Genomic DNA, 16,881 nt, shown 5'->3' with positions numbered 1-16,881 from the left:
TAAGAGCCTGCAATATAACACAAGTTTTCAGTGTCTCCTACAGAAACTTATTTTCTCTTTATTTTAGTGAACATATAATTGGGTGAAAAATAACTACATAAACATATCTGTGACATGTAAGTATGTAAACTTATGTGTGCTACAAAATAAAACCATTCTTAAGTGCATAAAATAAAATCACCCTAACAACATCTAGATATAGAGATGCTGATGTGTGGGAATGAGACAAAAGGTTTTTATTTTAACACTAGCAATGTGTACACCCTGTGGCTTGTAGGTGGCACAATGTGTTAAAATGTGTTTGGTTCAGGTGTCAAAGAAGCATATCCAAATGTTTCATCTTCATTCCAGCTACAACGTTATCATTTGGGTTTTCCATGTACATGAAATTTAAAATTGATTAATAGTGTTTTAATTTTCATTTTGACTTTGCATTTGTAAATTCCATGGATTAACTTTACTGATTAACAATATTTGGCTGAACTTGTCAGCAGTGTCCTGTTATTCTCTGTCTTGTGTTGCTCTGTTACTCTCTTCCATCACTTTTGCTTCTTCTTGCAGAACGCAGAGGGTTACAATATGAGCATCCCTATGCCCGGCCACCCAGTGAATTTCTCTGAGGCCACTCTTTCTTAGGGACGTTGAGCAGCTGGAGAAACTCATTTCAGAACACGATGTGGTCTTCTTACTTATGGATACGCGGGAGAGCCGGTGGCTGCCTACTGTGATAGCTGCCAGCAAGAGGAAGGTAGAAAGCAGGAGCACAGTGTGTGCACTGAACAAAACAGCCTCAGTGTCACTTACTAGTGTTAATTAAATCCACAGTTGCAGTATATTTTTTTTTAGGTAATACTGATTCAAATGAGGAATGTGTAATGTGTAGCTGGAATGCTTGCAGTCATGAATACCTAGGCAGTTATTGCTCTGTGGGGGCTTCCAAGCCTGTTTAGCTCACTGTTTTAGTTTAGCATATTTACTGTACAGTGTCATTACTCCCATCAGTCTTATTCACAGCAGCAGGCAGGTGTTTTCAGCTAAGAAGTTCTGGTAAACAGGCAAAGTAGCTGGTCCAGATAGTCAAACATCTAGAAGCTAAGGACTCAGATATTTATTTTTTTTTTTTTATAAGACATCTCAAATGAGACTGAGTATTACACTTACATTCATCATGATGCTCCTTGCCAGACTCTAAATTAATGCTCATGTTGGTTCATGTAAAATTATTTAAAGGAATGTAAAAATTTCAACACATTACAGTTCCAAGATTTTGACATGACCTGAACCTCCTCTCTAAAATATATAAAGTAATAAATAAAATATATAAACTGCAATGTGCACTGCAATTAGCTGCTAAATGCTTCACTGTGGTCTCCAGCTAATTGCTAATGCTAATAGTGCCTGTCTGATGTTCAGTGCAGCACAGGAAGTGTACAGTTGGCTGTTAGAGCTTCTACATTGAGCATAGCTGCTTGCTGAGGCTGAAAACACTGAGAGCAGTGGGAGTGAACAGTTGCAGTTGGACATCTAAACAGTGAGTTGAAATGCACTTAAAAGCCCTTGAAGTTGGCTGGAGCTGCAAAAGTGGGTGATAATTCTCTGTAGCTACAACACTGCCAGTGACCACTTTTAGATTTTCACATTATTATCACATTGTCATTTAATTTATTATTATGGAAAACAATGATTGTAGCTGCTTAAAAGCATATTAATTACACCTCACACATTGTTTTTGCTCAGCAGTCCAAATAACCAGGTTAAGGCACGTGAAAATATAAAAACCAACAAAACTGTGGCCTTGTTTGGTCTGTAATAAGGATAAATCACCTTTCTTGGCCAAGTATGTTACACACAAGGAATTTGTTTTCGGTACAGAACCAAGGCAGCCATCTGCGGCGCCAACTCAAACCAATGGCTCTAACCATCGGGGGCAACTTGAGGGTTCAGTGTCTTGCCCAAGGACACTTTGACATGTGGACTGCAGGCACCGAGATTCGAACCTCCAACCCTCCGGTTGGGAGAACAACTGCTCTACCCACCGAGCCACATTCGCCCCATAATATTACATTATGGTATCAAATATACACAAAAAAGTGTTTTATTTATGATTCGGGGTACTGTATGTTGATGGTGGTACTAAGGTATTATAAGGAAATGAAGACTCAGACTTTCAGCATACAGTATACGTATGTTCAGGGTTTACAGTGGGAGTCGCAGTGCAACACATTTATGACTAACAGCCTTGTTTTGTTTCAAGATGGAAGCCGTTTCATTTCTTTCTCTGGGATTGGAATTGCTCAGTAACAAGAACCAAATTTTCTATTTACCAGTTGGAATTCTATTAGTTGCCAGGCAACATTAGATTTATTGAACACTGTGTCAGAACTTGCAATGCCTCCAGTAGTATCATTGATGCACCTCTTATATTACTACATGCCTTTCAGTGTTTTTTGGGCTGCTTATTAGATGTTCTTCATGGCCTGCTCATTGAGAGCCTATTTGGCCTTTTGTGCTGTGGGGCTGTTTCAGACAAATTGGCATCACAATTTATTGCAATTACTTTTCCGAAGGTTTATATGCATTCGGCATTTTTAAAGAGCCTATTAATGTTTTATGTCTTTGCTTTTTGAAATGATTCAACATCTTGCACCATTATTGTCTCTTTAAAACAAGTTAATTTGTTTGGTTTGGTTGAAATGTGCTGTGTGTTTAGAATTAATGGAAAATATCTCTATTTAAGCTAAAACTATTTCAAATCTGTTATTTCCTCTGCTTTGTGTAAAACCTTTTGTTAGCTTGCCTTACCATAATTGTTATCTTTCTTTCTCCAGCTAGTGGTGAATGCTGCTCTGGGCTTTGACACATTTGTTGTTATGCGCCATGGCCTGAAGAAGCCCCCCATCAGTCAGAGTATGTCTGCTGCAGCGGACTCCTCCTCTTCTTGTTCTTCTGCTTCCTCTTCGTCCTCCACGCCAGCTGGCTCTGTGCCCTCCATCCCAGGATCCTCTCTGTTCTCCAACATCCCAGGGCACAAGCTGGGATGCTACTTCTGCAATGATGTTGTTGCACCCGGAGATGTGAGGGGAAAAACACAGTTAACAAGCATGCACTCAACATTTAATCACCTCATACACTCAAAACAAACACACATGAAAATAATCAAAATATTTAAGAATAAACAAAGCTGCTAGGATTCTTTGAGATGTTTTCTTCCACTAACATACATTTTAAAAGTTGTACTTTGTACAGCCACAGCACACAACAGCAATAAAGCTCTGATAAACCCAGTGTACACTACGTCCTCAGCACCAAAATGTCAGACAAAGTAAGCGACTAGTGGGTGAACATAGTTGAGCATCTAGGAGCTAAAGAGTAACATTTTTCCTCAGGAGATGGAGGAGAGCTAAAATTGGAATCAATTTTGGATTAAAATTGGATGACATTTATAAAATAGTGATTTGTATGTTGTGTTTAAAGCTTGTTCTGCTGCCACCAAGTGTTCAAAAACATTTAGTCAGTCATTGTACGTGGAACAATTTTCTGCTACAAAAGATGTATTTATTTGGTATATAATTGTCCACACTTGTGATCTTCTCTTCTTATTTCAGAAGAAAATGTTAGAAGCTTGTACTGGTATCATTGAGGTTTTATATTACCAGTTAGTTTATTTGCTTTATGCTATTGTTGTGTTTTTATTTGTGACCAGTCGACCAGGGATCGGACTCTGGATCAGCAGTGCACAGTCAGTAGACCAGGCCTTGCCATGATTGCTGGAGCCCTGGCTGTAGAGATGATGGTGTCCATTCTGCAGCACAGTGAAGGGTAAGCACAGTTAAAGTTACTGGATCATAGGAGTAGTCATAGGAGTAGCAATGAATAGAGGAGGAGAGGTATGAAAGGAAAATTATGTTAAATAATTGTTTGAAACAAATGAAAGAACCTTTATCTTATATCTGATAGTTCAAATGCTTTATAAAGATCTGAATTAACAGTGTGAGGCTGCACTGAAACAACATTTTTCCTTTGTACATACTTAAAAAAGTGCAACCTGTGCATTTTTGTTGATGCTTTTCCTGTTAAATAGTTTTCCTGACAAAGTTAAATTTGGTATTGTACACAAAATGAACTTTTTCAGTTTAATTTTAATATGAGAACATGGTGAGCCTCATCCTGGCTTCTCCTCTTGCTGCATGGAGTGACTACGGCAGACACTCTTGCCTCTGAATTGGCCTTCTCAATGCTCCCACGTAGTCACTTGAGTTTACCCACACATCATAGCTGGTCCACGTTTGTTGTGCACCTGATACCCCCAGTTGTCTTCTTCATTTCTCACACTTCTTCCACATTAAAATCAGAATCCAATAAAAATTTGTTGTAAACACTTTCAGAGGTCTGCAAGACCCATCTACTGTAGTGAGCTACTACAGCCCTGATCACCAGTAAGGTGTCTAATGTCGTTTCATCAGAGCTTCATGGTGGTACCTCACTCCAGGCTTAAAACGAAAGGAAACTGCATATGAGGTTGTAGTTCCGAAACTTTCAGTAAGCTTTATTTGCCTAATTTTGCTTTTTGATGGATCAGCACTGCAGCTGAAGTCTCACTGCACCACAGCTAGCGCCCTTAAAGCACAGCTCACTGAAATTTACTTGAGCCCAAATACTCGTTCTCCATGGAAGCTTTGTTGCAATTCTTTCACTTTCTCATTGCGATTGAAGCTGACTTAGATTTGTTTTTTTCCAAAAATATAAAGGGATGTGTTCATGCCTGTTTGGTATGTGTTCATGTGCATGGGAGTGTCTTTGTGCCTGTTTTGGTGAAAATCATACTAAAGTGGCCACATGCTGGACCTGATAATAAAGCCATTTTCTCTCAGAATGTTTGGAGATGTTATAAGCTGATATCGAGCTGCTCTGCCTATCCTGGAAAATAAGCTTAGAAAGCAATGGAGAGAAGGAGAATTTCCATGTATTCTCTTCACCCCCTTCCTTTACACCAATAACTTTCAAATGGAATTTTACTTTGTAACAGCCATGGACCTCAGAGACTTGCCACCCAGGGATTAAATTTGCCGCAGATTGACAGCTCATTCTTACTCTGCTAAACCACTCTGGCCTCACGTTGAGACTTGAAATTTCTGTTATTGTTATCCGTAGAGACTCGATTCATTTAAACCTGGCCAGATCTACTGGTAAGCAGGAGCTTTCCGATCTCATGTGACCTCTTAGTTTTTAAAGTGACCAAATTCATTTTTTTATTATACAGCGTTTTGCTACAGCTATGTATGATAAAATAAATCACCATGCATTAACTTATGTGTTATTCTGTCCGGCCCATACCTGGCAGAAAATGTGTTATGTTGTGGGATGTTCTCTGAGGAGGTTTACTGCTTTTTTTTCTGTCAAATTAAAATTCACAATTATAAAAGGCTTATTTGCATGGCAGGAAAGCGTTTCCAATGATGTGGTTACAATCATAAGGCAAAAAACATTTCAAGTAGATAATTTTCTCCCTCTTTCTCCATCCAGAGGCTACGCAGTTGCCAGCAGCAGTGACGACCGAATGAATGAACCTCCCACCTCTCTGGGTCTAGTGCCACATCAGGTCATACACTCAAGTTTTTTCATATGTACCCACATGTTTTATACTAATCTGCTTGCCCGTTCACTGTCACCTGCCGCCTCCTCCAGTACATGGTTGTGTTAGCCATGACCCCATATCTGTGTGTGATGTTTGAAAAGACATGATTTTTTTCTTTGTCTTATTCTCTTCACTGTTCTGTAATGTGTGTGGTGTAGTTCAGACTATATTTTGGAGTACTCACCAAATATCTGGGGTTTGAGATAACACAACTGTGTTCTTTAGGTTTTAACTGTAGTCACATCATCCACAAACAAAAATAGTTCCTAGTTGAAATGGGGTAGTTTGGGTAATAAGGCTTTGATATTTAATAAGAATAAAGTCTAGGGAGTGAATGCATTGTCGTGGAACATCTTTAAAAGGCTGCTGACGTACAGTGCCAGGTCAGCTACATATAATTTTACTGTAATCCAATACAACCGATTGTGTTTGTTGACACTGTCAGAGACACGTTAATTCAACTACATGTTTATTATTGAGGTCACAGTTATTTTAGTTTTTGAGGTTAGAAAACGCTGCTGCTTTTTGCTTTTTTTTTTAATCACTGGGACAGACAAGAGTCTGTTTCCGGTGATTGCAAAGCCTTTAAATGACAAACATAAAGCATAACAAGTGGCGACAAGGTATAGTACAAGCAAGGCAAGAGAACAGCGATAATCAAGAATAGAAGAGAGATGATTTTAGTTCTGCTCTGCAAGTGAAAAGGGCAGGTTTTGTTACTCTGTCATTATTTACACTGAATAAACAGAAAATTAGACCTCTATAATTTAGTGGTGCACAATACACCAGCTCTGCAATGTTTTTTGAGACCTCCACTTCAGTTGTTTTGAGTATTAACTCAATTCTGTGACTATATTTAGTAGGGACGCCCTATTTGAACTGCATCATGCTGAAATTGATTTGTCATATTTTGTCCACCTAGGTTGTACATACTGTATGATTTAGCAAAATATTAGAACCGTATTTCAGTAAAACACTGCTGCAAATGTTAAAGCTATAGAGTTGACAGTGTCACCAATAAAACAAAATGACAGGATACACAAGTATATTAACTTTATTACTGTTGCTTTGGATTACTTTACATTGCACAGATGTTTCTATTTTGGTCATTTGATATATGTACAGTGAAGCATCAGGATCTAACATGACTCAGGATTTCTAATAAAGAGACTCCACATAGCCTGAAACATCACAATTAAGAGAAGATAGAGGTTTTCACATTAAAATGCTATTAACTATGAGAGGAGGGAATTTTATATGCAAACTCTGGCTGTAGATATGCATGTCTTTGTGTATTATGTGTTGGAATAAATTCATATTGAGTTACAAAAAGAAAAGAAAAAAGGGGACAGAGGAGATGGGCTAAGGAAAAAGCCCCACAGTTGTCCGTAACGGACAGTAACTAGATTTGAAGTGCTGCCGTTGGAGGAAAAAACCGTATTTGGTTTTGGAGGTCGAGGAGCAGCTCAGTTGAAGGCAGACCACAATGGGCTGGAAGCAGCTCTTTAAAAAGTAATATTCAGATCTCACTAATTTAACACAGTTAGATATATAGTGATATTCAGTGAGTTGGTTACAGTAGCTAATACGCCGCAGAGCTGGGGGGGAGGACGAGGAGGAGGAGAAGAAGAAATCTCTGTGTCTGCTTGTCTTTATGTAGCCATTTCAAAGGTAGTTGGGGGCAGTAGAGGAAAAGCAGATGACCCTCAGCTATCCAAGCAGTTTCCGTTTTGCTGCTGTCAAATATCTCAGCACCTCAGTTTGCGTCATCATCAGTATTCATCACAGAGTCTGAGTTTATGCTATTTGCTTGACAGCACTGCTGCTATTGGTATTTCAACTAAATAATCTGGAGAAAAACACCATGCAAATGAGGTGTCTTTATGTGTGTGTGGGCCTTTGTGTAAAGAGAGACCGAGAGCCGGTGAAGGTGAAGGAATAAGATAATTATGACCACAGAGTCAATAATATGCATTAGGGTGTGTGTGTGTGTGTGTCCGTCCGTCTGTCCAGCCTTTCGGCTAATACAGCTCTGCACTGAGATGTGCTTGTCTGTGGTGCCACAGTGACAACTTGTGGTGATTTACAAAAACCACTTGATATCTTACCTGCGACTGAACTTTGCATTTAAGTACCTGCTTTCCTCTTGCCACCTATACAGTGGTATGTTTTGTAATCTTCAGGGAAGATTCTGTGCTTAAAATTCACAAAGCAGGAAAGTGCTCAGTGGTTATTTTTGGGTATATGTGCACATATGAATTCAAGCTAAACCAAAAAAAATGGAAGAAGCCTTTTATTTTATAGTGCCAATTCACAACAACAATCATCTCAGGGCACTTTACATAGTCAGGTCTAGCTTTACAGTATTATAGAGGAAAAACCCAACAAATCCCCCTTGAGCAAGCACTTGGCGACACTGGAGAGGAAAAACTCCACTCTCACATGCAGGCATGCAGTAGTTGTTGTGTCTAGAGAATAAACCAATACACCGAAATTACAATACTGGAAAACAGGATGACAAAATTTTAGATAGCTTGTACACATGTCTGAAGAATATGATTCATTTGGATGTCAAGCAGATTGTTATAAATGCTCATTGTCAGATGCCAAGATAATAAATTTGACTGTGGGAGAAAATGCTGTAATGCTTAATACTGTAAATTGTTTTGAAAACAAAGGCCTTCTTTGTTTGTCCTTTTTAAAATGGCATAAGTCCGAGGTGCAGTGCTTGACCATTTGCCATTTATGTCCATGTGTTATACAATGTAAACATTAGAATTATGCCTATAACTGTCTGGGCAATTACAGTATGCAGCAGACAAACAGGCTGGTGGAATCTTAAATTACACAAAACTTGCATACCTGTACTACTTTACGTCAGTTCAGTTAGGGTTAGTTCAATTCAAATAGGCTTTATTGACCAGAAAGTTACTCGATGTATGCTCTCTGTAAAGGCTGTGCAGTGTTACAGCATGTGGAGCTGCTGGTCTGTTCAAGGCCATCTCACACTGAGCTGACTCACTTGTCCACTCACCCCTTCATGTGTTAATTGCATCAGTGGACATATTTGCTCTGCCAATTTTCCCTTTTGCCTTTATGTTACATCTGCACCGCCTGTTACTGCAGTTCAGCTTTGTACATCCCCTGCTATGCCTCTCTTTGTATGGTGATGAATGTGCCATTTTAATTGAAATGCTCTGTGCTCAGATAGGAAGATGTAAAAGACAAAAAGGAAGAAATACAGCTAAATGGTCAAAATGAAATGAGCCTGTTTCGGCTGTTAATGAAGTGAAAGGTTATGCAGGGTGAACCATATTATACATAATTATCAGTCACACAGATTGAGATGTATTTCTTAACCCGATAGCCTTGGGTTGCCACACAGCCTGGGCTAGTGCAAATTTGGCTTCATGACGGCTCCACTAAAGGGAGTGAAAGAAATGCTATGTAGTTTGCACCCAAATACCCCAGCCAAGAACGGAGAGCTTTTCATTTCTAGCCCTGTTCACTTGCTTTTCATTATGGGGTAATTTGTCACAAATGTTCAATGTATTTGTCAGTTTCACTACCAGATAATTATACTCAGGAAGTCATTTCCTCCTCTGGTCTAAGAAAACATAATGGGTGAAGCTTTTATTAAAAAAACAAAACAAGAGGATGTGGAAATGAAAGACAACGAGGGAAGTGATGAAAATAATATATTGGTGATTAATGGTGTTTTTCAACATGTGTTCAACATGTGTTGCTAGAGTTGTTGGCGTGTGCGTGTGTAAGGGTTTCTTTAGACAGTAATCAAGGAAAATTAGCCATAATTACAGTAGCCATAAGTAGGAGTGAAGGGTGTCAGCAGTGAGAGATGTGCTGAAAATGATTTCCTGAAAAAGGCTGTGGTCTCTCTGCCACCAGAGGGAGCTCTAAGCATGATTTTGAAATGTGGAAAACAAAAAGTCAAACTGCCTCCTTATTTTTTAAGTGCCAGATTAAATGTTTTCTACTCCACTGATGTTACATTTACTCTGATTTACAAGAAATAAAGGCATCAATATACTCTCCCTTACACGTGTCTGAAAGGAGCTTATTGCTTTTCCTGAGTCAACTTGTGTTTTTATGTGAATGTTGCGAGGTTGTGATTTTTGATTGTTGAAGAGGTTCAACAGAAAAGAGATTCTGTGCTTCTGGTTTCTGTGAAGTTTGTGACGTGTTGATTTCTGCTTCACAGATCCGAGGCTTTCTTTCGAGGTTCGACAACGTCCTGCCTGCCAGCCTGGCTTTTGACAAATGCACTGCCTGTTCACCCATTGTAAGTGGCACAAATAATGTCTGCCTAGATCATCTTTTCAAATCTAGTTTAATAACAATACAGTGTTTTGAAGGTAAAATCCATTTTCTCAGACAGTTTGAAACATAGATGCAGATAGGTAGGTTCTGATGTACTTATCAGATTAGATTCTGTTACTATGTCACTATATTGTTTTGAAACACAAATTGTGGTCTTGGCAGAAATAAGGGGATTCCCATCTCTCCCATTTCCACATTGTTAAATCAGTGGAGCTGTGTTGAAATGTTCCTTGAGGAATACTGAAGTCTCTCTATCTCACACACACACACACACACACAGAGAGGGAGAGAGAGAAAGCTGCTAAAACCATATGGTAACAATCAGGCAGCAGTTGCTCATTGATGTCAGTAACTGGAATCAGCTTCCACCACTGCAGTTGCTTGTGTGTGTATGTATAAAGGTGGGTTGTTGAAGGGTCTATATAACCCAAATCGGCTAAGTGGGGTGGGAGAAAATTGCCTTTGTGTCTTTTTATTGCATTGCCATTGGTCCACAGCCAACTGGTCAATCAGTGCGCCAGGTGGTCCTGTGGTTAGCAGCTTCAGTCAGTGTGATTGGTCGGTGTACATTGGAGTTAGACCGGGGGAGGGAGAGAAAACCACAACTTAGTGAGAAAGTAAAAAAAAAAAAAGGGGGCAGGGGGAGGGGGTGGATAAAGAGAGGAAGTGCAGGGCTGAAGAAAGGGTGTTGTGATGAGGGTGAGGGCTGGTTCTCTCTCTCTTTCTCCCCAATCTCAATGCAGTCTTTGTGTCTATAAAGAGGTCATAAAGCCCCAGATCTATCACTTTCATGTGAAGACAGAGTGAGAAACCAAGAGGCAAGGGGGGGAGGGAGCTGGCTTGCTTGTCCTTTAAAAGTTTAAAGTTTTCTCCACCTACTCTGCTTCTGAAAAAAAAAAGTATGAGGTTCCAGCCCATCTTAAGGTGTCATGTTTCTGCTGTGTGACTGATGAAATGATTTGGTCTGCACAGAGGGTTCCAATGGTTTGATAGAGAATGGTAAAGCCTGTATAGCCAGGAGCAATGGACAGTACGAGTTAGGAAAGATGACCCTTTCATGAGGAAGGGCTTGTAGGGTTTTGTAGTGAGATTGTTTAAAATGTTTGGATGCAGTTAATCCCACCTTTTCTCTCTTTTGCACTTGCTTATTTGCTCTGCTCTCTCTTTTTTTTTCTATCGGCCTCCTCCTGTTCCACTTTTCCCTCTTCCCTCCATCTCTCCCCTCTGTCTTATCATCTCTCCCTTCCTGTTCTACCTCTCCCATATCTCCCCTTCCTTTGTGCAGCCTTCTGTACATCTATCTATCTGTTCACTGTAATGTGCGTTTGTCTTTGTCTTCTGTGTGTGAGTGTGTCTGTGTGTATACCTGCTGCACTCAGCTGTGTGCTGCCAGGTCACTATGGAAACAAAACATTTCAACCCCTGTCTGGGCTGGAGCAGTTCCTGTGGAGTTGGGGCTTTTCATTCTGTGTGTGTGTGTATTTACTAATTCTTTTTGGGCCTGCAGGCCAATAAAACTACACGCCAGAGAATAAATCACAGCTGACGTGGCTTTATCTAAAACCTTGCCAGACACCTTTTACTACTTGTATTAACACTAACAAATATGCTACCACTATTTATAGCAAAAAGTACAAGTTACTTCACTGAACTGGTCACTAACATGGCTCAGTAGTTCTCTGTTAAACCTCTGATAACAGTTACTGTCTTACATTTAAGATACACAGTCTTTGTCACAAAAAATGTGATTATAGTGTGCAGATTCATTTTTATTGTGCTCTGTATCAGAACAAGGTGTATCCCATTGAGGTTTTGAGGTTTGTGATTTGTATCGGTCACTGAAGTTGTGGCTCAGTATTATGTGTGCTTCTGAGCGTGCTTTAGCCATTTACGGTCCTTATACTTGTACGTTTCAGAACTGAAACAAGAAGTCAGTTAGTGGTAAGCCACTATAGGAGATGTATTTCCTGGCACTAAACCGTGAGATTGCACATGTTGATATTTGCTAAGGAGTTAATGAGTTTTGCGGTGGAGAAACAGAAGAAATGCAGCACCACAGGAACTTGCACATTTGGTCTGATACAATATACACTTACCACTCCCGGTAGGGATGCAAAATTAAGGGAGGAGAGAATGGAAATTTATACAAATTCCCTCAGCCCTTTATTTGCCACCTCTGCGACAGGGGGAACTGTGGCAGAAATTTAACATCAGGAGAAAGCAGGTGTAAAAAAAAACATATGTTTGCAGAAGGACAGGATGTTTGTAAATTGCATCGCTCGCCAGAGGAGAATGTGAAGGACTTTTTCAGGCTCTCGGGTCAAACCATGCTTCAAGTAATGAGTGAAATAAAAGTTGATTTGACTGACAGCAAACTATGTGATTGTAGTTCCAAAATGTGTTTGTTGATTTCTTCAACCATATTAAAGTTCAGTCGCTGTAAACTTGGTTCGGTGGGTAGAGCAGTCATCTCCCAACTGGAAGGTTCGAATCTCGGTGCCTACAGTCCACATGTCGAAGTGTCCTTGGGCAAGACACTGAACCCCCCTGTTGCCCCCGATGGTTAGAGCCATCGGTTGAGTTGATGCCGCAGATGGCTGCCTCAGTTCTGTACCAGAAACAAATTCCTTGTGTGTAACATACTTGGCCAATAAAGGTGATTTATCCTTATCCTTTAACACTCTAAATTGTATTTTTTGTGCTTTGCACATACAGTAATCATGTAATGTTCGTGTCACAATGTAAAAATGACAATAAAATAAAGCTTCTTCTTCTTTTTCTTCTTTCTTCTACACTTCTTCTCGGCCCACATGAGCGCAGTAGCCTTAAGGCAGCAGATCCAAAACGGAGGTGTATTCAGATTAACACAGCTGTGGCTGAGCTCATTTACATCAATGTTAGTAAATATCCTGCTTGGGGAAAAAAAAGTGGTGTCCCAATATTTTGTGCACCTGTTGGTAATTGTGACAAGTTTAGTAAATATCCCTCTAAGTCTAAATGTTAATAGCTGAAGCTAAAGCCCCTTTGAGCCACCAGAAAAACCCCATGTGTGTTTGGTGTGTTACACTTCAGTTAATAACAACTTCAGAAAGAAAATATCACCACTCTCTAATAAATCTGGAGGCTAGACATCAATGTGGCTTCATAAGGAAAGAAGCATTCAAACAAGTGCCTGCGTATGCATGTACGTATATGTGTGTGCTTGCATGCATAAGTGCAGCACATCCAGCTGTCGATGACTCAGTGTGTTTGTAACTTTAACTGGTGCTCCCATCGACATCATGTGGTCACTATTGAAAACCGTCCGTACCTGCCAAGTACTGTGAAATCTTGCAGAAATTCAGGTCTTTTCTTTTCAGTGTGTTCACATATGTTTGTGTTTTTTATTTCACACAGTGCCTTTGACACAGTGCAGTCTGAATTAGCCAGGTAGTAGATGCTTCCCTCATCTGCTATCAAGCCTCTTATGTATCAGAATCAATAAGGAAGGAAGTAAAAGTGATGATAGAGTCGATTGTTATTTTTTTTTTACAACCCCATCTGTCCTGACCTGGCTAACATTTTCAGATTTATTATGTTTTTTCCAAGGTGTCTACTATTTAAATGAACATGAGTAAATGAACTAAGTGTGTTGTGTGTGTGACTGTGTGTCTGTGTGCATTGCTTGGAGTGACTTTATTAACATTATCACAAGATCATCACAGTTATCAAGTTGCTTTCTGTGTCAGCTATATTACAATAAAGTGGGTTTTGGCCGTTGGCGTCTCATGTAAATTGATCCCGTAGATGGAAGTGCAGAATCAAAGAAATACAAGTGAAGGATGGAAAGAAAAGAGAGGTTGAAAAGATGAACAACGGGCATGTCAGTGTATATTGTGTGTGGTGTGTCTGGCTCCAAGACTTGACGCCATGGTCAGACTGTGAACATGCGCGCACGCCCACAGGCAGTCATGCACACAGACCCTGTTGATGTCTGAGGCAGAGGTAATCCTACACCTGCAGAGGAGGGTCTGTGGGTGTCCATGAAAGGCTTGGTTTAGAGGGCAGAGAATCTGTGTGTGCGTGCGCGCACTTTGGAAAGAGAGTATGAGTTTCTGAAGTCAGTACTGGTGGAAGATCAAGGTAAACATTTCAGCATAATTGCAGAGTTGCTGAGTTATAGTGTTGCAGACATTGTGTGAAAGAACCAAAACAATGAAGCAACATTTTTGTTTTATCACATTCAAATATTGTTGTTGTTATTATTATTATTATATGCTTTTGAGTGAAAGGTGTTTGAGAGCAGTGGAAAATGTGTCAAACAATATAAAAGGTGAAGAGGGAACCTTTTATTAAGAAACCTGTTTTACCCTTGTGACTTGAATCAGACCTTTGCTGTTTAAACTGCTGCACCAAAGCAAATTGAAGTATTTCAAGCATCTTCCATTTAAGTCTATATCTTGCTGTAGTGCAAATGTATAGCATTTATAGATACATGCCCCGGTAACATATGATCCCTCCATAAACACAGCTAATTACTTTTCTTTGCACCTACTATTCTTTCTTTCTATACTCCGTAGGTTACAAATCATTAAAAAAACTGATGATTACAGTGAGATATTAAAACTATAGACTTTAAACCAGTACAGTAATGTAACTGCCTGTAGTGTAAACGTTTCAAGCAGAATGACTGTATTCTTACCCTAGCAGGAGACGTCACATTTCCTCTTATATAACCTGGAATTGTTCTTTGTTCATGGTTTGCCCAGGTCCTGGATCACTATGAGAGGGAAGGCTTCAACTTCCTGTCCAAGGTTTTTAATTCTTCCCACTCCTTCCTGGAAGACCTGACAGGGCTGACGCTGTTGCACCAGGAGACACAGGCAGCAGAGGTAAATCACGCGCTTATAGACACCTGCACAAACGGGTAGTGACGAGCAAACGACACCATGTTGCACTGAGAGACACAGGGCACAGTGTTCTGAATGAATATAAACCAGTCTTCACCCTGCTGTAGCTGTTGTGACCCAGACCTGAGTAAAGCTTGATTTATGGTTCTGCGTTGTATCTATGCAGAGCCTACGCCATAGGCTACGGAAGTGGCCTATGCATTTATGCTTGTGCGCTCTGCAATTACACCACCAAAACGTTAGTTGGTTGTGGGATTTCTATGCCACTGTGTTGTGTTTCTTCATGTTGGAGTTGAAACTAATGGCAGTTACTTTTACTGAAATTACTGCAACACAGATAAGAGAGAAGACATTGTAGGAGACGGTCTGTATGACCACTGAACCAACCAAGGCAGGACAAGGGGGGGTTTTCCGTGCTTGTCCCACCACTGAAAGACATGAATGAGGAAATGAGATGCAACCAGTCACAGTTGTTCTGCTCTGTGTCACCACACCATGTAGTTACATTTCTGGAGAGGTGCTCATCAGGCTATGGAGTAGGCTATGACGTAGGGTACAAGGCTACGCATTAGCTATGTCATACCAATGGCATAGATTCAACACAGAGTCATAAATCAAGCTTAAGCTTGGAATGGATGACTAGATAGAGCGCCCCATGGTCCTGAAGCCCTAGGAAACCCATACAAAACATGCATGTAGTTTCACAACAGCTTTGCTTTCTTCTGGAAATCAAGGCCTTTTATAAGAATTTAATTAGTAGGATTTCTTTAACCATTTTACTGTAATTCAAAGGCAGAGATATTTTTGTCCTGTAACCTTGTTAATAATAATAACTGTGTTGCCATAGCAGCACACAGTTGATGTCTATGGAACAGTGAGCAGTGTAAAGTTCCAGCAAATATCCAAAACACTTAGTGGTGGAATATGGGTGGTTTTCCTCAAGACTCCCCTCTGACATGAGACAGAGGGAGTGGAGGGAGAGAGAAATGAATTTGTGGGTGGTAGGGGGTTGGATCTGGTCCTGCCAAGCTGTGGGAAAATCCCACGTACTTTCTCCCCAACTCCTACTCATAACGCACACACATCATGGCGGAGGAGAGAAGCATGGGAGTAAGAGGAAAATGTGGAAAAAGTGTGTAGATAAGAAAAAGAGTGGAGGGAGAAAGAACAAGGAGAAGACAGGATGGAGGACTAAAGAGGACAGGAGATGAAAGAGAGGAGGTTGTAAAAAAAAGTGTAAGTCAGAGAAGAAGAAAATAATTTTAGCTTTGGGGCTCCTCCTTTTCTGTTACTCCTACTGTTTCTTTATCCCTCGTCCCTGCTTGCCCCACCCCCACCCCCCCGATGAAGAGTCTGGCATAGGTCCCTTTCTCCTCAATCAGAAGATGGAGAGATTGTTTTGATTGCTTAGCCCACTAGCGCCAGAAGTCTTAGCGCCTGTTTCCTGTACACCCATTAGCTATTCTGAAAACTACTGCTCTTGGAGGACATCCCTCCAAGTGTTTTTTTTTCCCAATTCCAGGAAGAGACCGAATTTCTTTTCTTACATGTGAAAGCATATTATTACTTATTTCATGCGGGAACCCACTAGAAACAGGCTTGCGGCTTTTTTGGGTCTTGACCCATATTTTAAGAAGCAGTGGCCTGAAATAATGATAATTCTCAATGTAAAAATGAGAGGTTTTAACGGGCCTTTATTGGATACCTTTTTTTTTCTGTGTATGTATTGGAGTTATATACAGTTGTGAGTCATCACTGCATGATGGTTATCACTTCCAGTCGTTTATTTAATGACTTGTTGCTGAAATCATTCAGGGCCGTTTGTCATCACTAACAGTATTTACATTAGATTTACAAATAGCTCTGTGATTTTTAAACTGTGCGTCAGTCTAATGACTGATTAGGGGACTCAGTAGCACTGGTAATATATTACAGAATGTTCGGGTATGGATTACAGTGGAATTAACAGGCTGTCTGCTTAATCATTATTTACGTTTTTGTTTTTACAGTGTTCTCCTC

General features: G+C 40.1%; 1 protein-coding gene across 1 annotated transcript in view; it reads left to right on the top strand.

Annotated features, from left to right (window-relative positions):
• Window positions 1-16,881, top strand: part of atg7 (ATG7 autophagy related 7 homolog (S. cerevisiae)) — a 53,559-nt gene that overhangs the window by 17,317 nt on the left and 19,361 nt on the right. Inside the window, 7 exon segments of the mRNA XM_020605470.1 lie at window positions 562-632; window positions 634-748; window positions 2,829-3,074; window positions 3,704-3,819; window positions 5,524-5,599; window positions 9,855-9,935; window positions 14,722-14,844. Of these exon segments, the coding sequence (XP_020461126.1) occupies window positions 562-632; window positions 634-748; window positions 2,829-3,074; window positions 3,704-3,819; window positions 5,524-5,599; window positions 9,855-9,935; window positions 14,722-14,844 (828 nt within the window).

The sequence above is a fragment of the Monopterus albus genome, unplaced genomic scaffold, assembly GCF_001952655.1.
Source record: "Monopterus albus unplaced genomic scaffold, M_albus_1.0 scaffold1.1, whole genome shotgun sequence".
Classification (NCBI taxonomy): domain Eukaryota; kingdom Metazoa; phylum Chordata; class Actinopteri; order Synbranchiformes; family Synbranchidae; genus Monopterus; species Monopterus albus.
The sequence above is the reverse complement of the archived record's forward strand: the minus strand, read 5'-3'. Positions and strand labels throughout refer to the sequence as shown.